The sequence below is a fragment of the Carcharhinus amblyrhynchos genome, chromosome 17, assembly GCF_965287045.1.
Source record: "Carcharhinus amblyrhynchos chromosome 17, sCarAmb.v2.hapA, whole genome shotgun sequence".
NCBI classification, from domain to species: domain Eukaryota; kingdom Metazoa; phylum Chordata; class Chondrichthyes; order Carcharhiniformes; family Carcharhinidae; genus Carcharhinus; species Carcharhinus amblyrhynchos.
In genome coordinates this window covers 5,276,474-5,299,164 of record NC_137340.1, presented here as the reverse complement: position 1 = coordinate 5,299,164, position 22,691 = coordinate 5,276,474, and the positions used below count along the sequence as shown (strand labels likewise).

At 40.6% G+C, this 22,691-nt stretch overlaps 1 protein-coding gene across 1 annotated transcript in view; it reads left to right on the top strand.

Moving 5' to 3' along the window:
• Positions 1 to 22,691, top strand: part of LOC145354298 (receptor expression-enhancing protein 3-like) — a 60,736-nt gene that overhangs the window by 29,874 nt on the left and 8,171 nt on the right. Inside the window, exons 3-5 of the mRNA XM_080205411.1 lie at positions 15,352 to 15,428; positions 20,150 to 20,270; positions 21,625 to 21,738. Of these exons, the coding sequence (XP_080061537.1) occupies positions 15,352 to 15,428; positions 20,150 to 20,270; positions 21,625 to 21,738 (312 nt within the window). The remainder of the gene's footprint in view (positions 1 to 15,351; positions 15,429 to 20,149; positions 20,271 to 21,624; positions 21,739 to 22,691) is intronic.

The following is a 22,691-nucleotide window of genomic DNA, read 5'->3' as shown; positions in this document are numbered from 1 at the left end:
GATCCCAGCTGAGGCCGTCCTTGTGAACGGAACTTGGCTATCACTATCTGCTCGGCCATTCTGCATTGTGTGTCTTGAAGGCTGTCTTGGAGAATGATTACCCAAAGATCATAGGCTGAATGCCTGTGATTGCTGAAGAGTTCCCCGACAGGAAGGGAACACTCCTGCCTGGTGTTTGAGTGAGTGGTGTCCATTTATCCGTTTTCATAACGTCTGCATGGTCTCCCCAATGTACCTTGCCTGCAGTGCATCGGGTAGACAACATTGGCCGAGCCGCAAGAGTATGTACTGCGTACCTGATGGATGGTGTTCTCATGTGAGATGATGGCACCTGTGTTGGTGATCCGGCATGTCTTGCAGAGGTTGCTGTGGCAGGGTTGTGTGGTGTTGTGGTTAGTGTTCTCCTGAAGGCTGGGTAGTTTGCTGTGAACAATGGTCTGTTTGAGGTTGCACGGTTGTTTGAAGGCAAATAGTGGAGGTGTGGGGATGGCCTTGGCGAGATGTTGGTCTTCATCAATGACATGTTGAAGGCTCCGAAGAAGATGTCACCCAAGGTGGCCTTCAAGACACATGGCAACTCAGAATCGTCAAGCAGAAACTGATAGCCAAGTTCCAACACATGAGGCTGACCTCAGCCGGGATCTTGGGTTCATGTCACACTATCTGTCACCCCCACAACTGGCCTGGACTTGCAAAATCTCACTAACTGTCCTGGCTTCAGACAATTCACACCTCTTTCCAACCCTTTCTCCACTCGCATTGTCTGCACCTGTAAAGATTGATCACCTGTAAAGTCTCGCATTCCAACCGTTATTTTATAAATTGAGTCTGTGTCTATGTATGCCCTGTTTGTGAACCCAATCCTCCACTCGACTGATGATGGGGCAGTGCTCTGAAAGTTTGTGCTACCAAATTAACCTGTTTGATTTTAACCTGGTGTGAGACTTCTTGCTGTGCTATCTACCCCCGATATCCATTTCTTTAACTGTTCTATTCTCTGTGATTGAGTAACAATGTATGCGGCCCTTCCATGGGCAAGAATGAAATGAATATTTCTGAAGGCAGAAGCAAAAGTGTAAAAAGTGAGATGTACCAAGTAGAGGTTGACACTGTGAGCAGATACAGCAAAACTGTTAGGAAATGAGTGCATAGGAGAAATTGACCAGGAAACAATTAGAGAGGGGATAGCATTGGGAGACTGGGATTGGTGCATGTGAACTGGCAGTGGAGAATCTTTTCAGGCTACTTTGGAATCTAGATAATCTGAGCCTTAAGAGCATTCTAGAAACAGGATACTTGGAGCATTAGGGTGGATTCTGGAGCTCAAAAATGAGCTTGCTTGTGTTCGTGAGAAGTTTATTTGAGGTATTAGAAGCTTCCAGGAGTAATTTTTGAGAATTCTACTTTGGTATTGCAGGGACACATCATAATGCGAGTTTTTCAGATGTCTTGTTTTTGGTTTATTCTTTGACCACTTGGACCTGTTGCAGGTAGCAAGGTGCCACAGTCGAATTGGTCATTTACAGAACTAATATTTGTACAGTCTTGAAGTACTTACCAATTCTTCTGTACAGCAGTATTTTGTGGGGAAATCTTGAGGCTTAAAGCATGGCTATATATCTGAAGAAGTTATACTGGCTATGTGCTTATCTTTGTGTCATCTTTTTAATGCATATTGCTAAACCACCCAGTACCATGAGCAGGTCAGTTTGAACAGACAACATTGATTTGTGTAGTGGTTCTGGACAATCAGACTGCACATCACCCTTTTCACTGAGAATTTGGTTTCTATTATCCTGGGTACGAAAGGGTATTAGCAATGGAAATTATGGTTATTATCTTCCAAAATCTGAATCATGATGCTGTCGTCAGGATCAATTCTAATTCAAAAATTATGGGTATTGGCAGAAATTTTTTTGAACAAAACATTATATGCTATCGATGGGTGTGTACGCTTAATTTCTTTGGAGCAAAATCATGACTTGGTGGAGCAATATGTCTTTAATCATTGTTGTGATTCATAGTTAATCTGTGTCTCCTTGTAAACAACGTCACCAGCAATTCTTTGTATTGAACCAAACAGCATTAACAAAAAGTTAAGACCATATCTTTACCTCCCCCTGCTTGAAGTCTGGAAATATGCTTGTGTAACTTTATTTGCAAATACTTCATATATTGTCTGGTTGTCTATTGCACATTTTGATCTGTGGTGTTGGAAACATCTGCAAGTAAAGCTAGGGTCCATATTTGACAGGTGCTTCATGTAATGTTAAGCCAAGTCTATTCTCAGTAATGGATGAACTCTGTCAACATGGAACTCATGATCCATAGTATTTGCATCACTAAATTCTGGATTTAGATCTCTTAGTGACACTGGCATGTGGGATCTCTTTGCCACCTGGTGATATCCTTAGAACTGCTCTGAAATACTTGAAAAATGTTGACAAACGTGGTTGCAAATTTGTGCAAACAAGATCCCTGAACAGCAATGAGAGGAATTGTCAATGAAACCACTTTTGTGATGTCCATTGAAATAAATATTGACTAAGGCACTGAGGGAATTTCCTCTAGGTGACTTCAAGTAATGCTATTGGATCCTCACACCCCACATAAGCGTACCCTTTTTTTCAGAAATTTGCAGACCCTTAAAAGTTTTTTTTTTACACAGTCCTACATGCATGACATCTTTAAGGGGCTGACTTGTGTACGCTCACACAGGAACTTCTGCATTTCTGCGCAGTTGTATAAATCATTACATCAATGATTTGGTGGAAAATGTAGGTGGTCTGATTAATAAATTTTCAGACGATACAGAAATTGGGTGAGTAGCAGATAGTGAGGAGGATTGTCAGAGGATACAGCAAGATATAAATCAGCTGGAGATCTGGAACGAAAGAGAGCAGATGGAATTTAACCCAGACAAATGTGAGGTGATGCGACTTGGAAGGTTTACTGCAGAAGGAAAGTATACGGTAAATGGTAGAGCCCTTAGAAATATTAGAGGGATGTAGGTGTGCAGACCCACAGTTTTCTGAAGGTGGCAACCCGGATGGACAAGGTGGTCAAGAAGGCATATGGCATGCTGGCCATCATAGGCCAGCGCGTTGAGTATTGGAATTGGAAAATCTTGTTGCAGCTGTCTAAGACTTTGGTTAGGCTGCATTTGGATTACTGTATTCAATTCAGGTTGCCACATTGCCGGAAGAGTGTGATGCATTGGAAAGGGTGCAGAAGAGATTTACCAGGATGTTGCCTAGTTTGGAGGATATGGACTATGCAGAAAGGTTGAGCAAACTGGGATTGTCCAGAGGTCTGGATAGATACATAGGCAGGGATGAGGGATATGAAACACATAGAGGCAAGAAAATATTAGATTAGAGAAGCATGTATGTTGGCACAGACTTGGTGGGCCAAAGGGCTTGTTCCTATACTATAATGTTCTTGGTTATTGTGCAGTTTGGAGGGAACCCTGAGAACTGGAGCTTGCTCTTCATGTCTAATCCAAAACTGACAGCAGTTCTTCTGCAACACTGCACCAGAGTGTAATCAAAGTGCGTGTTCAAGTCTCTGTGGCGGGACTGAACCAAAGACCACCTGCCCCAGGTGAGTGCTCTCAATGAGGCAAAGCTGACAGCTGGAATAAATGTACAGCTTTACTGCCAGTTTTTTATATATATATATATATTATGTATAGATACAATGCAAAGCATGTATCGTCCTATTTTGGCCAGATGGCCATTTGGCCAAAACAAGATAATATGCCTGTCTAGGTGAATCTCATTAACTTTTCCTGAATTATTTCTTTCTCCTGAGATGTATTAAATTATCTCTTGAATCCACTTCTACTATCAAGCTCTGTGAAAGAAACTCCTTCAGGGATCAAGAGTTTTCTGCTGTTTGACAGATTTCTGACATTTGGATTTTGGAATTCTGCCATTCTAAATATATCTTAAGCATCAGCCTCCTCGAAAATCCAAACAGGGCTGAAAAATTGAAAGTGCAAGCGTCAGTCAGAGTAGGAAAATAGTGCAGAGCTGTTGTTGGAAGAGCAATAAGCATGGTAGTGATGCAATCTCTGAGGGGTACACTCCTTCAATCACAGATTCTGTTTCTCTCAAGCTTGCTATTCCAGCTCCTGCATTTGCAGGTTTCCTCTCTTCCACGTTTTGCTTCTTCTCTGGGGACACAACTTATGATTGGAGGAGCAGCATGGGCAGAAGGATAGGAATCTGAGATGGGTTGAACTCGCAGTTATTCTGTCCAGTCCCACGACCGCCATGCTGGAGACCAGTCGCTTTGACCAGACAGATGTTTAATATCCCCTGAAAGAGAAGCTGAATAAAGAAAAGAGGAGCAAGACAGCCCAAAACCCAGAGGGATCCCTGGCAACTTCTTGTGCGCCACCTTCTCCAAGGTGGCGAAACCTGGGGGCATATTATAACTCTCCAAGTAATGACTCCTGGAGCAGGACTAGAGGCACCGCTGTATCAAAATGATACCTTTGTGGCCAGCAGAGAGAGAATCTGCGGCCCAAGGCCTTGGAGTACTGGACAGTGGAAGGGGTTATCAAAATCTCAGTTAACACAAAATGCTACCTGGGAGTGATTGTGTGCTTGCCTTCATCCTGCAAACACTGGGCTTTGAAGATGACCAGGCTAATAGTGAACTGGTAAATGAAGCTTTTATTGTTTCTGGAATACTCTTAGTTAAAAGAGCGTAAATGTAGCTTGAGGTTCCATTTCTGTACAAGAACAATGAACATCAATATGTGGTGCATGTTAAATGCAGAATTTGATGATTGTCCAGAAATACCTTCAGTGGGGTCAGGGCATTGCAGTGGATGTTGCAAAGCTCTGTTTGAATCTGGCCTGGGATTGTCATGGCAACACTTGTTTGTTTATTTATTCGTGTCACAAGCAGGCTTACATTAATACTGCAATGAAGTTACTGTGAAAATCTAGTTGCCACACTCCAGCGCTTGTTTGGGTACACTAAGGAAGAATTTAGCATGGCCAATTCACCTAACCACGAAATTGGAGCACTCAGAGGAATCCCATGCTGACTTGGGGAGAATGTGCAAACTCCACAAAGATAGGAATTGAACCCAGGTCCCTGGCGCTGTGAGGCAGCAGTACTAACCATTGTGGGGCCCTTTTTTGGTTTCGGGGGGGGGGGGGAATCAACCTGCTGATATTTTAGCATTCTGAGTCAGGAATGATGTACCTTTGGGGAATGTGGCCACCCTCATTCCCACATTATTGCCTCACACTGAATGTGTTGATTCTTGGCTATGGCATAGTTTCACTGAATCTGTTCATTTCAGTCAAGGTCAGTCTGTTCAGCACAGATAAATAATTGAATCTGGGAACTTCCTGGCTCGTGAGACTAGTGGATAAGTTGCTAGACATATGGGATGTTAACGACTACTTTCAAATAAATAAACGTGTGATGGTGGGTGGGGAGACAGACACATGAGAAGAGATATGATAAACCATACCGGAATTCATTTGGTCTGTTGCTAACTTGGATAAACTGGTTAAACCTGACTGGTTCGTGTCTCATTGCATCAGATAGTTGGAATTTGAGATGAATCTGATCTTGGTTTATTTTTTGTAAGTGTGGGAATTGCGTTTAGAATCCAAATCGGAGAGAAAACACCAAGGAGCTAAGGAAGACTGGTTCCCTGAACATGTTATTTGCTTCGAATGACTGGGATTGAATTACCGTGTACTCGTAGATGATGAACAGAGAATTTTCAGGATCTTAGCTCACGAATGGCAATTCCCTGCAGCAGCTTCCCTGCCATTGACATACGTAATCCAGCAAGGCCATGTCCTGTTGTTAGTATGGATGCCATCCTGTATTGCATGTATTAACTACATGAAAAGTTGAAATGCTGAGGTCATTTGGTAATTTGATACGAATGCGTTGGCCCAAAATTTTGATGATACTAAAAGGAAAAAGAGAAATCTGAAGTAAAAATGAAATACTGCTAATGCTGGAAAAATAAAGTGTTAGCAATATTCAGGTTTGGCAGCATCTTTGGAGAGAAAGAAGCGGTTAAATGTTTTGAGTTGAATATGACTTTACTGTTACAGGCACAGCTTTTATCCAAGAGAAAGATAGTGACTTGAAGTCTCACAGTTTGCCCATTGGAAATGGCCTCACAGTCCTTCAAATGCTATAAAATTTGGCACCTTGTGCTGCTGTGACTTCTTTGCTTTGTGCTATCATATGAAAATGTTACAAAATTTTCGCACCTTTTTGATTTTGACCATTTCCATTCCCAACTCCTTATATTATGTTTCCTCATCAAAATTCTCTGTCATGTACAATTAACTCCTGTTAAATGGGGTTGTTGTCTTGGTTGATTTCCAGTGGTTTTCTTTAAATTTTTAAGAGCTCCATTATTTTGGGCAGGAGAAGGCCATACTGTGTCCCATGTTGTAGATCTTACCCTTTTCTGTTAGTGTAGATGCTGCTGCTCTTCTCCCCCCCCCATTCCCTCTCAGGTATTTGACCTTTCATCTTCTTGAAAATCAGTCGCCTCATTTCTCACTTCTGCCCACAGTTCGATTATATTTTATATTTATAATCAAATATGAGAGGCTTCAATCAGCATCCTTCACACAAAATACATAGATTTCAGTCGCTTTGCTAATGCAACCTGTTACAATCCCAGAGGGGATCCACAAACCAAAACAACCCAATTTACTGAATGTACCACCCCAAGATCTCAGTTTTTGTAACTTGTACTTCACAAATTAGAATCAATGTAAATTAAATATGAATTAACATGCAAACAAATAGAGGTAAATTTCTCTTTAAATAGATGATACCACAAAACTGTGCTTAATGAATCAAACATCACTGCTGTTCGTGCCACCACATGCAATTCCAAAGTTTTCCAATTTAGCTTATAGAATATGTAGGATCTCCAACTTTTCCACTGAATCGCTGTGGCTCTTGAACCACTTCAACAGTATTTGTATTCCACCTAAGATCCTAGGTTAGTCCTGACAGGGTGGGCAGACATTTATGATCTTTTCTCTCACACGTCCAGTCAGTTCCTTTTCAATCAAGAATAACCAGTTCACAACCTGGGCATCCAATATCGGCCTGAGCTGTTTGCACTGAGTTTAGGATTCAGTTTATTTTAGCTTGCTCGTATGTTGTTTCCCCGAGAGCTTCTGGAATTCTGTTTCTTCTTGCTGCTACATAGATAACTGACCTTGTCATAGAAAGCTTTATTTCTTCCCATTTGAATTCCGATCCTCTATCTGTTTTCAGCCTCGCAGACTCTCCATTTTACCATTCCTTCTGTTGGTACTGCTTCCAGGTCACCAGTATTCCACAAATTATAGTTTAAGACATTTAAAACCATTGTTAAATGTCCTCCTTCAAACATTTTTTTTTTAAAAACCATTAAGATTCCCCAGACATTTTCCAGTAATTACTTATTTTCCTTCATGTTACTGTTTTTAGGTCAAAGGTTGTCACACTTGAGTGGGTTTCTGTTTGAGTTTCTCTCCCTGTGACAACCAGATCACATGCATGTCTGAAGTGAGCTATTTTTCTAGAATGTCCTGTTTATGTTGAATTAAAGGTACATTTCAAAACATAACGGTTTGTCAAGTTCAGCGTTCATGATAAGCACATTTCTTATTTGCCATTTTTTCCTATTAATAAATCTTGAGCTGAATGTTTGAGACTTTTCTGCTTTAAGCTGTCATTCACCTTTTGCAATCGACATTTTGTACTATTGCTTCATTTAATACAGCACTTAACAAGGTTTTGTTTGTCAACTATTTCTACCGGCTTGTGGCAAAAGAGCAGTGAAGTGCAACTCATTGAATGGCTTTTTAAAAGAGCTGGTATATGAACGATGGGCTGAGTTGCCTCCTCCTGTGCTGTAACCTTCTGTTTTTTAAATTTTTTTACTCAATCCAGTCACAGAGCCAATGCTCAGAGTGGACTGGACAACCCCAAATCTATTCCTTGCTTGCTCCAAAACCAAATTCAAAATCCAATTCTTGGTCCCCACAAGACAGACAAACAAGATCCAAGCTGACAAGATAAAGCATTGCATCCCATCTTGGGCTTGATCCGACACTTGATCTTAGCCAGAAGGCCAAGAAGCAATGTGGCAGTTCACAAAGTAGTGTGAAGTTAATTGTGGCTTCGGTTACCCGTGATTTGTTTCACTTGAAGGAAGAAAAAATTATCTCATATTAAATAAATATTTGAAATCTAAATTTATTTCAGCCCAGTAGCAATTTTACTTGATTGGTGTTTGAAAAATCTTAAATGAGAAGTCCCATTATGTTGAACCTCCGTTACTTTTTACAACACTCTGTACTGTTTCAACTTAGTTATTCGTGATACTTTCAGTTTCTAAAAGATTCTTGAAAGGGGGTAAGGCAAGAGTGGGAGTTTGTTGCTCAGTAAGATTTCCATGTATCCCTTTCATTCTTGGAGGAATCTGTTATCAGCAGGTAAGTTGAAGGGCTTTTCCATCCAACACTCCAAACATTCTCAATCTTCTCAGATGAGCAAGTGATATTCGCAAGCATTGTTGTATCAATTTGGTTCAGATTTTTAATACCCTTGTGTCAGAAGAAATACATTCAAGTCCTATAATCTAGGTTGACATTTCACATGCCTTGGCATGATGCATTGTTGAGAGCTTTGTACTTTTCTTCACCTGCCTTCAAGAGATCCTCGGCACTGTTTGAAAAGCAGGGATTTCTCCCAGTGTTTTGGCCAACATTCATCCTGCAATGTGAAAGATTGACAGGCAAAAGCAAAATTTTGTGGATGCTGGAAATCTGAAATAAAAATAACCTGCTGGAAATACTCAGCAGGTCAGGCAGCATCTCTGAAGAGGATTTGAGATTAACTGTCCATTTACTTCACGTACTGATTTGCTGCTTTGTTTGCCTATAAAATAGGAACAGCATAAGAACATAAGAAATAGGAGCAGGAGTAGGCCATCTAGCCCTTCGAGCCTGCCCCGCCATTCAATAAGATCATGGCTGATCTGTCGCTGCTCAGTTCCACTTTCCCGCCCTCTCCCCATAACCCTTAATCCCCTCTCTTATCAAAAACCCAAAAAAAAGTTCAAAAATTGATCTCACACTTTTTCCCTCGGTGGTGATTATAGTCTTGAGCATGAAAAAAAGCTTGCAAGTGGGCTGAAAAAACAGCTGTGTTTTGTCTTAGAAATCTTTTGGGAAAAAAAGCTTTTATAAAATGGAAACGGAGTCAAAGTTGTTGAAACTTGTTCCATAAATGCACTGTAAATGAGCACTCAATATTCTTTGTGTCCCAGGGAGTTTGCTCTCAGGATGGTTCTCTCTCCGACAAGATCCTGACACATTTGAAAACCGTTCTGTTTTCTGGTGAACCATTAGTAATTATCTTTATGCATTTGATGTAAATGAATATTATAGTGGTGAGCACCCGGTATGTAATGGAGAGTATATCCTCCTTATTTGTGTATCCACTTTGTTATTTATGGCAGCGATGGTGGCTGAGCGAGTGGAGGGGAGAAATCAATGCCCCTTTTTCATTGCAGGGGGATAATGCTAGCTAGTTGGAGGGTTGGTGACTGGAAACAATACACAACCTTTTGTGGATGGCTTTGTAAGGAGACTATTGCTACTTTACCATTGAACACCTTTTGGGACCCTGCAACCTCCTATCCATGTGCCCCCAAAGCACCCCATTCCCTCAATGGAATCCATTTGTGCTGAAATTGTAGTTTGTTGCACCTCAGCCTACTGGCCTCTGGGTTAACACTGGATCCTTGAAGATCTAAGGTGCAGGATTGCCCAGTAATGGGGGTTCCTGCCTCCTTTTACTTTATGTACAAGGATGAGATGGACAAAAGCCCTTATATGGGAATTGATAGAAAATCCTAAAGGGCTTTTGTATTCTTCCTGGGCCAAAGTTCAAGATGAATGTGATCTGGTCAGCAATCCTCTAATAGTTTTACAGCAATTGCAGTTGCTGTTTTTAGTACTATTAATGACTGATTGCAATAACAAAACACAGTAGTAATCTTCTGAAGGGCAATTAGGGATTGCAGTAAGTGCTGGCCCACGTCCTATGAATGAATTAAAAAAAGTCAGTGTTGATAGTGTTAGCAGGTGTTCCTGTGCTGGATTTATTTTCAATTAGATATTGTCCACTTTAAAGTAAGTTGACTAACGGCTGCATTTAAGTCACAAAATGTTCGTTTCTAGATTTGGTATTGGTTGTCCTATTGTTTGGGGATTATCTAAAACAGATAGCAGGCTTTCTCACTGGCCTTTTCAATGGATTATTGAACAAATAACCAAACAACTTGTTCTGCAATTATTTTCTGGGAAATATCCTGGTGTGGATTTTTTTTTTAACTACTGTGTCTCCTTGGGGAAAAAAATGAAACCCAAGGAGAAAATGCTGGAAGGCATACAGTCAGGTCATAATTATCAGTGAGAGGCTAATCTGAAAAGCTTCGGTCTGTCCTAACTTTAACCTCTGACATGAGGATCAGACTGTGGCTTTTTATTTTGCACTGCCTGCAGAACTTGAATGTCTCCCTTGTTTCCTTGGACCAGAACTGGATGCAGTGTTCATGATGTAATTTGATCCAAATAGCACTCTAAAGTTTGAATATTATTTTCTCTGTCCTAGATTCAAATGCTTTGGCCATGTAATTCCACATCCTATTAACTTGGATTGCTGCTTTGTAGTGTTTGGATATGTTTTAACATTGAATCCATTGAGACATTTAGATGTCTGTGGCTGTTTCAACGCTGTTTATGGAGTATGAATGTTGTCTGTGTTTCCTTCCTGTGCAGTACATTAAATTTTATCTGTTGCTGTGCCCATAGTGGCACAGCTTTTTGTAACCAGGTTGGAGGTGAAGTGTAGCTCCCCTGCCAATCATACTGGAGACAGTATAGCTCGAAGTGACTGATGTGCAGAATTTATTGTGTAACTATTTTCCACAGCTGAATTTGATTGTTGTTGTTTTGTGTGGAACTTTATTAGAAGCTTCATGCAAATTGGAATGTACTCCATTGTGAGTTTTGGTGCACTCTGACCCAATTGTCATTTCTACCTAGATGCTGAAAGTGTTAGTAAGGCGAGTTAGTTTGCAGTGAATCTAGCTATACCAAAATTTGTAGCACTCTTCCTTTTTGAGAAGGCGGTGGGCTCGAGATCAATCCAGAGACTTAAATACGTAATTGTCTGGCGCAATGTGGTATTGGGCGAGTGATATACTGTTTTGAATGAGATGTTAGAACCTGTCTGCCTGCTCAGGTGGACATGAAGGATCCCATGGCAGCATTCAACGAGCTGGGGAGTTGTCTGGTCCAATCCTTGTCCTGCAAACAAAAGCACCACAGAGTATATGGCACCTTATTCTGGGGATCTTTGTGGAATCCTGATATGCACAAATCGGGCTCTATGCTTTTCTTCATTGTGACTACATTTCATGAGTACTTCATTGAATAGGAAATGCTTTGGAATGTGATGAGTAATTTTATAAACACAAGTTGATTTGTTGTGCACATGATTCTCAAGTTTAATTTTTCCAGTACTTTACATGAAATTGAAGTAAGATTAATACGTTAATTCTGTGTTAGCTGCCACACTTACTTTGTGCCTCCTCTTTGTGGGAATGGGTAGATGTTTGTGTTGCGATGCCTGGGACCAATAATGGTAAAAGAACATTGCTTTCATTGAGAGGAATTTTGTGCCCTAAAATGAAGGATCAATAATTTTAATTGCACTTGTGTTGTTGCTTGAAACGCTGTCCTCAGGAAGGGAATATCAAATTGCAAAACTAATGCAAAGTTGAGTGTGTGGTAGAAATTATTTCTGAAATTATGGTGTTATTTGAGGTTATATTTTTTGATGTTGAAGTCACTGGATAGATGCAGCTTTGTGCCCGTAGTTTACAACATGGCAAGTTCTTGTTTGCCTGTATTTTCAGGGCGGAGATGAGTAGTGGTCAGGCTTTCTTGCAGGGCAGTAGTTTGAATATTTTAGGGACTTAATGTAAAATTGCAATGTGTATAACACTGCATCACATGCCCAGCGCTTCATTGTGCGAATGACCAAAGCTAAATCCTGATAGGGGTGTGTGTGAACCTGGCAAAGTTGAATGGAAGGGAGCGGCATAATGGTGTTCGTTTATGTATTTGCACTTGATTGTGGCCAAACCACAGACTCCAAGTGACATTTATCCTGGTATTCTATAATTCTATGAATCCCCTTGTGTATTTCTACTGTAGTCTAAATTATTTTCCTATTTAACTATTTTTCATTAATTTGTAACATAATAAAAGATTGTTATTGGTTTTTTTTTAGCATGATTAAAGCTAATTTGTTTTAAATTTGTCAGATGTGAAACCAGGGCCTGGGAGAGGCGCTGCACAATCACACCTGGAGTCTGAAATTGTATCAGCAACTTGGTTTAATTTTATGCATATAAATTTTCGTTAGGGAGCTACCTTTTGCTTTTAGCATTTTGCTGGAGAAATAATCTTGCTGTATGCTGTTCCTTCGCTCCAGAGTTTAAACACTACCAAATCCTGAGCTGCCTCCAACTCGCTCACAGAAACAGTTGAGTGAATATTCTGTTAGAATATTAAAATAAGCCTATTACTGTTGTGTCGTCAACCGTCTGGATGCCTAACAGGCAGAAGTCTCTCCCCTTCTCACTTCCGGTAGCAGAGTGGTAACCTAGCATCTTTCAGCCTGTTGTTATTATTCAAGGGTACAAAATTGCAAATAAAATTAAGCCTCGGAGGAGGTGCAATGCCTGCTGCAATCAGCTTGGATCATGTAGATCAAGCCCAAGACAGGAATTGAGAGCCCTGTCTTGTCAGCTTGGATCGGGAATGTCTCACTTGCTGAGACTCTGAATTTGGATTGGATTGAATTGGATATATGAACAAAAAAAAAGTTCATGAGATGTGGACATCACTGGCTAGGCCAGCGTTTGTTGCCCACCTCTAAATTGCGAAGATGCTGGTAAGCTACCACCTTGAACGGCAGTGTCCATGTGGTATAGCCACACCTATAGTGCTTGCTGTTAGGAGGGAGTTCCAAGATCTTGACTTAGTGACAATGAAGAAATGGCAATATATTAGCATGTCGGGATGGTGAGTGGCTTGGACGGTAACTTGCAGGTGTTGGCGCTTCTGGGTGCCCCCTTGCCCTTGTCCTTTTGAGGCGGTGGTGGTCTGAGCGGCAGTGCATCTTATAGATGGGGAAGTGTGGAAACAGACAAGAGAGAAAAAGCTGGAGTAAGATCAGAGCAGCACAGGACAGGCTCCCTGGTGAGGAATCCAATCCCATGACTCCATAAGGAATAGGAACAGGCCATTTGGCCGCTTGAGGCAGTGGCTGGCTCCTGGGGCTGTGAGGTCCCCCGCTGCTTTTTTTCAGTTCCTAATTGGAGAGGCAAGGCTGTGAGCAGAGCGAAGGCTGTGAAGTGCTAGTCTGTTGAGGTGGCTGGGGCAGGGATGTTTCTGTGTAATGAAATGTCCTCAGTGGCTCTACCTTCCCTTCTCTTTCTGACTGGTAGCACAGTAATGCTATCACTGCTTTGATCAATGCACTTGTATTATGCTGTTGCTGCTCTTGATACTCATGACCTATGCGACATATGTATTAGGTGCCATTTGTACCCAGATGTCAGCAATAGGTGTCACCATTTTGCGAGCAACTTTGTGATTGTTTGGAGAATATAGAAAAGGGGGGAGAAAACATGGATGATTGGGGAGGGTTCTGCTCTGGGGCAGGGGGGAGCGTGAAATAGTAGACGCATCAGTGCCCCATGATTTATCTCCTTGATCCTGGTGAAATCAATTCACGTCACATACCAGCTGCACAATAGCTCCAGCCAGTCTGCTGTTTTTAATGTTTTGAAGTTTCCCGAGAACTATTTTTTATTTTCTAATGTTTAAGTACGTGGAATGTTGTAAATTTAAACCAAATATCTGCAAACGCGGTAACTACACAGCAGTACTGTCTGATACTGGGATTGGTGTTTTAGGTTCAACCTTTTGTCCTCTCTTAAACATATGCAAGTATTTTGTGAAAGTTGGGAGAAAGATTGGCAAGTATGAGAAGGCCCGATTAAATGTTAGAATTTTGTTGACTGTCCTTGTATTTTGCTTGCATGTGCTTTACTTTGCTGGCTCCTGGGAGCTAATAGCACAACTCGCCACCAAAGGTGGCACCAAATAGGCACTGGCGCTGAACCACACCATTATGACGGTGGTAGCGTGAGAGGAACAGATGGCCAAGTTCATGGAAAGTTCATCAATTAAAGCCAAACGTTGCTTGTCCCAATTTCTACGTGGCATGCGTGCATTTTGCTTCACTTACTCAAGCTGAAAATAACCCCTTAATTGCTATGAGAGTTTGAACTGACTGCATGGCATAACTTCTAAGAAGCAACACTGAAATTCCAAGGTCAAGTGCTAGATTTTAAGATATTATGGGACATAGCAGTAATGATCTTGTATAGATGTATATGTATCTTGCAAAATGTGCATTGCGGCTCTATTTCCATAATAATGGCTAGTAAATGTTGCTTAGTATTGATTGGAATGTATCTTAAACATGGTCCCAGATCTGTATGCACTTTGCAAGAATGTCAAAGGATGTCACTTGAACATTAAGTTGTGACTTAATATTGTTTTGTATGTATTTATATAATCCGTTTAAGTGTGCCCCAGAATTGTTACTGTTTAATTCCATAAATTTATCACACCTGCGTGTGATTTTACAGCTTGGTGAGCTGAGTATTGTGAGTGACATGAATGCCATTCACACCATTATGTAGCACAAATAGTGAGTAGATTCCTTTGGCCATTGTTTGTGGCTTTCAGCAGCATATGTTCACCCCATGCTGCTCACCATTCTTGATTTGATGGTGAACTGCTGAAACCAGACACAAGTGACCTCCAGTAACAACTTATTCCTCGTGATTCACTGATGTCCCTCCAATCTCTCTGGATTCTGCTCAGTGACAGCCCACAGCACCTCCATTAGGTTGCTGTACATGCCATGTGGAGTACTGTGGGCATTTTCCTCCATCCTGTCCCCTTCCCAAATAAGGGCTTTTTCAAGCATAGTATTTTGGTTCAGCAGCTTGTCTTCACTCCTCCAAAGTGAGCAGTTTGATCACTTTATAAAATGCTAAGTGTAAGCACAGGTTAGGATTTATGAGGGTTTGCTTAATCATTTTTGCTTCCCTTTTGGAAAAGGCAAAGGTATTGCTTCTGTTAAATTAATTTGACATTTCTAACTAAAATATTGTTCTGTGTTTCCCTCTTTCAGGTTCGTTGGATGATGTACTGGATTGTGTTTGCCCTTTACACTGTACTTGAAACTTTTGCAGATCTCATGATATCTTGGTAAGCTTACGAAATAGCAATGAAACTGTTGAGTTGTCCTTGAAATGATACTAGTTCACATAAAAATTTTAAAATTTATTAGAAAGAGTGTTAGAAAGTAGAAAGAACAACTCTTTGGAAATGCACAAATAAAAAACTGGAAATGCTAGAAACACTTAATAGTTCAGAGAGACAAATGGTTACTGTTTCTGGCTGATGACCTTTCATCAGAGCTGGAAAAGGTTTGGAATAAACAAGATCCAAATAAGTAGAAAAAAGGTCAAACGGGGAGGAAAGAACAAAAGTCAGTGATTGGCTGGAAGGCGAGGAAGAAAAGGAATGATGACAAAAGGAGGTGGTAATGCAACAACTTTATTTTAACAAAAAGTTGAGTCTAGCAAAATGTAAATGACAAAAACAGAATCATGACCAATTACTGCTGCTCAGAAATAGAAGGGACAGCTATGATCTGAAATTATTGAACTCCTGAGTCCAGAAATCTATAAAATGCCTCCTGTATGGCAGGCAAGCTGGCCACTCTGAAGAGCAATAACAGGTTATGATATTTCTGCTGTATACTTACCCATCAGTTGAAATCATTTGATGAGTAAGTGCCTCCAAGATTGCCATTTGTTTTTCTCGTAACAGCAGCTGACTCACTATATTTCCAGTAATTTGTTGGTTGATCAGCCTGTTTTGAAACTGCTGGCTGTTCCCTTCATGCTGGCTCGATTGTTACCACAAAAAGTAGTTGTGGCTAAAACATTGTACTTTTTCAAGAAGTTGGATGTAGCTCTTGGGACTAAAGGAATCAACAAAATGGAGAGGCAAGTGAGAACTGATTACTGAGTTGGATAATCAGTCACCCTGTCAGGAGCATTGACCAGTTCATACTTTAGCCATGAGTGGACACAATGATGGCATGGATAGAGGATTGACTGGCAGAGGGCAGAGTGTGGGGATAAAGGGGTCTTTTTCAGAATGGCAGCCAGTGACTAGTGGGGTGCTTCAGGAGCCAATGCTGGGACCACAACTTTTCACAATATATATTAATGATTTGGAGGAAGGAACTGAAGGCACTGTTACTAAGTTTGCAGATGATACAAAGTTATGTAGAGGGAAAGGTAGTACTGAGGAAGCAGGGAGCTGCGGAAGAACTTGGACAGGTTAGGAGAGTGGGCAAAGAAATGGTAGATGGAATACAATGTGGAAAAGTGTGAAGTAATACCTTTGGAAAGAGAAATGGGCACATAAGCATTTTCCCATTTAGAAAATAGTCTAGGAAATCAGAAACACAAAGGGACTTGGGAGTCATCGTTCAAGATTCTCTTAAGGTTAACGAGAAAGTTCTGTCGGCAGTTACGAAGGCAAATGCAATGTTAGCATTCATGTCGCAAGGGCTAGAATACAAAAGCAGGATGTACTTTTGAGACTGTATAAGGCTCTGGTCAGACCCCATTAGGTGTACGGTGAGCGGTTTTGGGCCCCATACCTAAGGAAGGCTATGCTGGCCTTGGAAAGGGTCCAGAGGAGGTTCACAAGAATGATCCCTGGGATGAAGATCTTGTCATTTGAGGAACGGTTGTGGATTCTGGGTCTGTATTCACTGGAGTTTATCAGGATGGGGGACGGTATCTTATTGAAATTTACAGGATACTGCGAGACCTGGATAAAGTGGATGTGGACAGGATGTTTCCACCAGTAGGAAAAACTGGAACCAGAGGGCACAACCTCAGGCTAAAGGGACGATCCTTTAAGACAGAAATGAGGAGGAATTTCTTTAGCCAGAGAATGGTGAATCTGTGGAACTCTTTGACACAAAAGGCGATAGAGGCCAGGTCACTGAGTGTCTTTAAGACAAAGATAGATAGGTTCTTGATTAATAAGGGGATCAGGGCTTATGGGGAAGAGAAAAATATCAGCCATGATTGAACGGTGAAGCAGACTTGATGGGCCGCGTGGCCTAATTCTGCTCCAATGTCTTAAGGTCTTATGCCCACATTTCTTGGCTCAAAACCTTGAGTATTTAGCATGCATGTTACAAATGAGAATGGGTGCCTGACATACAAGGGCCTACAGAATTAATCATGTCACTGTGGATTATGTTGAGGACAAAAATGCTAAATAATACAAAGGCAGATGATACTGACAGCGGCAAGTTAATGAGCATGATATCAGTAAAACAGGATCTTCTGCAAAGGGACCATTGATGGACCATGAGAAACATGGCCAATTAAGCAAAATGAGGCATGGTTTTATAGGTGAAGGATTATTTCTCACACCAGTTGGACTTCCCTGAGGGCAGAATGGTTTGGGTGAAATAAATAAGGGAACTCAGTAGATGCTGCTTATTCAGCTGTTAGTAAAGCATTTGACACCACTCCACGTGGGTTTGAGAGGGTATGGTGAGAAAAGAGACTTTAAGAATTGACTTGGTTACTTAACATCCTGATTTGGGATCTTAATTTAGTTGTGCAATATTGCTTAATCATTCTTTGAATCATTGCATGTGTAAATTTAATTGCTCATGGAAAATATTTTCTGAATTATTGAGATTGGAATGGAACTGCTGTGATTCTTGGGACCCATTTTGAAGAAGTTGACTCATTCCCATATAAACCTATCAAGTATGTGGCTACTATTGTATCTATGCCTATGGAACATTGAATTTTTCATATGGATTATATCGAGTTTCTTTCAGTCTTGATCGGTTAATTGTTTCCAAGGTTTCAAGAACCAATTTCCAAATCGAGTCAGCAAATGGCTGATGGGTTGTATTCTCCACTGCGTTATCCTAGCTGTTGGAAACGTTAATGGCTGTGTCAGAGGTCATTTCATCTGTCGCTCTGGCTGCTTATGGGATACCCATGAAATAGCTGTCCGTTAGCCAAGGTGTTGCATATATCAACCTGTATTCCCTTTGCACGCTGTTTGAACTTGTCTGTTACTTCCTGGTAGCAGAAACCACTGTGTCCTTTTTCCAATAAACTCTGTCTTGATGTTCTCCTGAGTACAGCTGGCTATTGTATGTACTACTGCAAACCAGTCTTGCAGTGAGTGCATGGGAAACTGATCTTTGCATGGTGCCTGCATACTTTTGGAAAGAATACAAGGATCAGTGCTGGAATAGGCCACTTGACTCTTGGACTTTGCCAAATCAGCAAGATCATGGTTGATAGTCTACCTTAACACCATCCTGCACTCTCCCCTTATCCCTTAATTCCCTCAGTACTCAAAATTCTGTTGACATCTTGTCCTGGATACACTGAACAACTAAGCATCCACATTTCTCTGAGAGAATTTATTAGATTCACAACCCTTTGAGTGAGGAAATTGCTCCACGTTTTGGTTCGAATGGCTGACCGCATATTCTGAGGTAGGGATCCTGTGTTCCCAATTCCCCAGATGGGGAAGTACTTTCTCTGCATCTACCTCTGAAGAATTTTATGTAAGGGCGGTACGGTGACGTAGTGGTTAGCACTGCTGTCTCAGTGTCAGGGGCCAGGGTTTGATTCCCAGCTTGGGTCACTGTCTGTGCGGAGTCTACACGTTCTCCCCGTGGATTTCCTCTTGGTGCTCCAGTTTTCTCCCATAGTCTGAAAGACCTGCTGGTTAGCTGCATTGGCCACAAAAATTCTCCCTCTGTATACCCATACAGGCACTGGAATGTGGCAATCAGCAGATTTTCATTGCAGTGTTAATGTAAGCCTACTTATGACAAATAAACTTAGATTTCATTCTTCTGAACTCCAGGGAATACAAGCCAAGGCACTTCATCTCACCTATCGGGACATTACCTTCACCCCAAGAACTGTTCAATGTTGCACTCCTTTGATGGCAACTGCGTCCATACTTGGGCAAGGAGACCAAACTGCGCTCACTAGTTGAGATGTTGACCATAAAGCATGTTTTCTTCTGGGAAGAAGTGACTCAAAGTTGCTGTGTTTATGCTCCAAAATTACACACACATTTCCTTTTAAAATTCTGATCATTCATTAATATGATAATTGCTTCCTGTACCTGCCCATTATTTTTCTGTAATTCATGTTGAACACCCATGTCCCTTTGAGTGCAAAATTTTCCAGTCTGTTTAAAAATGCATTCTGCATTTTTATTTTTCCTACCCAAGTGGATAACTCTCCCTTATCAGTTACTTTCCCACCTTAATTTGTAAATTCAACAAACTTGGATATGTCACCTTCAGCCCTTTTCATAGAAGTCATTACTATGGATTGTATGTAGCTGAGGTCAAATGATGCCACGTGGAGGGCTGCTGCCTTGTGTGATGGTCCTTCTTACAAGATCTGCAGAATATGATGTGATCTGGGTCAACGTTTACTGTGGTTTGAGCAGAAAATTGTTGCTCAAAGAAAATTGTAAGGACTCTTTGAGGTGATCTTACTTTTCCCCCAAGTTCCTGTTTTAATAAAACTTGCCAATAATTTGTGTTCTATTATTGTAGTATGCTTCCGGTCTCTGGTGAGGTGATAGGGATTTTTGGCAGAGGAAGTTGCATGAAACTAAAATTGCAGAAATGCAGATTGTGACTTCTGGAAAATGTATTCTGATTGTTTCCAGCTTAGATATATTTCAATGGGTCAAATTGCAACTTGTGTTTTACAGAACTGAACAAGCATGAAGTAATTTAGAAATGACTGGTTTTGTCAGTGTGAAACTAAATGCCTCCCTAACCTGGCTTTTGATATTGTATCTAATTTGAAAAGTGTTGCTCTTGGTTGCAGGTTTCCACTGTACTACGAACTTAAAGTGGCATTTGTTATCTGGTTGTTGTCTCCATACACTCGAGGAGCAAGTTTAATTTATAGAAAGTTTCTACATCCTCTTCTCTCCTCACGTGAACGAGTAAGTTTTTCTGCTAAGTCTAAGCATAGTGTCAGTTCTTAAAATAATCCTCATTCTAACTAGATCATATTGGTGAAAGCATTTTAAATTGCTAGTTTTATCTGAACCCTGGTTTCTAGGACGTGACGCACAAAGTGAAAATGTGCTACAGTGCGGAAAGCAACATGAGTTGCAATTTTGTGAAGTAAAACAATTCAAAGCCTTACTTGTTTGCTTATTTGCCAGTGAAATGTACTCCTGCTGCAACAATAATTTAACTGAAAGTGTATGTTTTAAAATGTTTGCAACTGGGAAAATAACAGCGCAACTAAGGTTGGAAAACTAAACTTAAATATTTTAAAGCTTGTAATTGATAGGCATAAGTCCAGATACTACTCGAGATGCTTTGCATGTTGTACGATGAGGGATGATGCAGTTGAATGGCAGTCTGTTTTTGAGAGTGCATTACACTGTTTCTTCCAGGTTAAGATTGGTGCTGGGAAATGTTATAATTCCAAAGTTTGGGGCTGTCAACTGTTTTTCAGGTCGGTTGTGCAACGAGTGGCTGCAGACTAAGCTGTTGCTCAGTCCCAACCTTCGAATATGTCAAAATGCAGAAGTGAGACCTCCGACTAATGTTGCCAGATAGTGTCAGATTAAATGGGAGGTGGATTAAGCTTGGCTCAATTCACATAGGACTTTTGTAATCAAAAGAAAATAAATTTTCATCACATTTGTCCAAGTTTAATTCAGGTGCAGGTGAAAAGTCTGTGGCATCCAATTCTCGTCCATTTCCCTTTCTGTGCATCCAGGTGTCACCCTTGGTTTAATGATCATGTGATACCCTCCTAGTTCTAGGGTCTGGGTTCAAAGCCCCATTTGAAGCACATGATCCACTTGGTGGCACTGCACCAATGTCAGTGGGGGATGTGTGTTTCAAATGAGGTGTTAAGTTTGGGTACTGTTTTCCTTCCCAAATGGATATGTCAGAAAGCAGGAGAATTTTCAACTTGTATTTCTTCAGGAATGTCATGAATAAAAAATCTAGCAGTTTATATCATTGCCACTTGTTGGACAATCCTGTGTACAAATTGACTACCAATTCCTATTTTTCACCAATTATCACACTTCAACCTACTTGTGCTGGATCTGAGATTGTCTAAGTGCAAATTTTGACTGAACATTTCAGTAATATTTTGAGCTTTTCCATTTTGGATATTGGAAGCGATTTTTGTTCGTCATGAAATGAGGTATACAACATTTCTGAGCAACAGAAGACTTTTTCCACACGAAAGGCTGTATGATGTAATTTGCAAACTGGTATTTTCATGACTAAATATTATGGTGTTTGTACATTGATTTTTTTTTATCACAGGATATCGACGAATATATTAGTCAAGCCAAAGATCGAAGCTATGACACAATGGTGAAGTTTGGAAAGCAAAGTCTAAATTTAGCTGCAACTGCTGCTGTGTCTGCTGCAGTGAAGGCAAGTGATGATGTGTCTTTGTTGCAGAGTCTCAGATAATTGAAAATGGCTCAAATTGAAGATCTCAATTAAATTCCTGCAGAAATCCCATAGTATTTTAATACCTGAACATAACACTGTCATTGACCCTTTATTCTGCCCTGCTTGCAGGCTGAATTCAGTATCCTGTGTACTTGCAAGGTTTATTTTTTCAAAGCTTTAGTGTGTGCAACTCTGGTACAAGAATGAGGGCAGTTTATGTACTGTTTTATTATGTGTAATATACTTGTTGAAAGGTGGTGCACAAAGAAAGAGAAAGCAGAAGATGTTTTTCATCTTTGTGTAAAGATCATCCTCCTCCCTCAAACCCTCATACCTCATGCCCAGACGTTTTAGATTTACATTTTCAGCATTGGATTATGTTAAGATATGTCTTCATTAAACCTCCAAAAAGCATTTAGTCGTCCAAAGGTTGATGCACAAATTAAAATTATGGTCTATTCCCACTAGTTTAATTCTGCATCAACAGTTTTATGGAATTTTTATATGCCTAGCTTGTCATTTCCCTTCTGTCTTTTATTCTAACTATGATATTGCTTTCTCTTGCCTGTACTCGCAAACTGTCTTGCAGGATTGTTGCTCAGCTTTCTACTGTTGTACTGGCCCATTCAAGTTGAGGTAATAAGACTATTGGCATAAATAGTTTGACATGGATAATTGCTTCTGTACTTATTCTCTTAAGTTATGGGTGAATGGCACTAATTACCTTTTTGGCCTTAAAAGTGGATGTTTGTTACCATTGGGAAGATTCCAATAAATGGGATTGTACTGCTGGCTTTTAAAGCTACTAACAGCATGCTATTCTCATTAGTAACCTTGCAACTCCAATTTTCAGTACTCTTTTAATATTTCTGCACAGCTTTTGTTCAAAAGTGTATGTTTTGTGTTTCCACTGGAATTTCAAAACCTTTTCA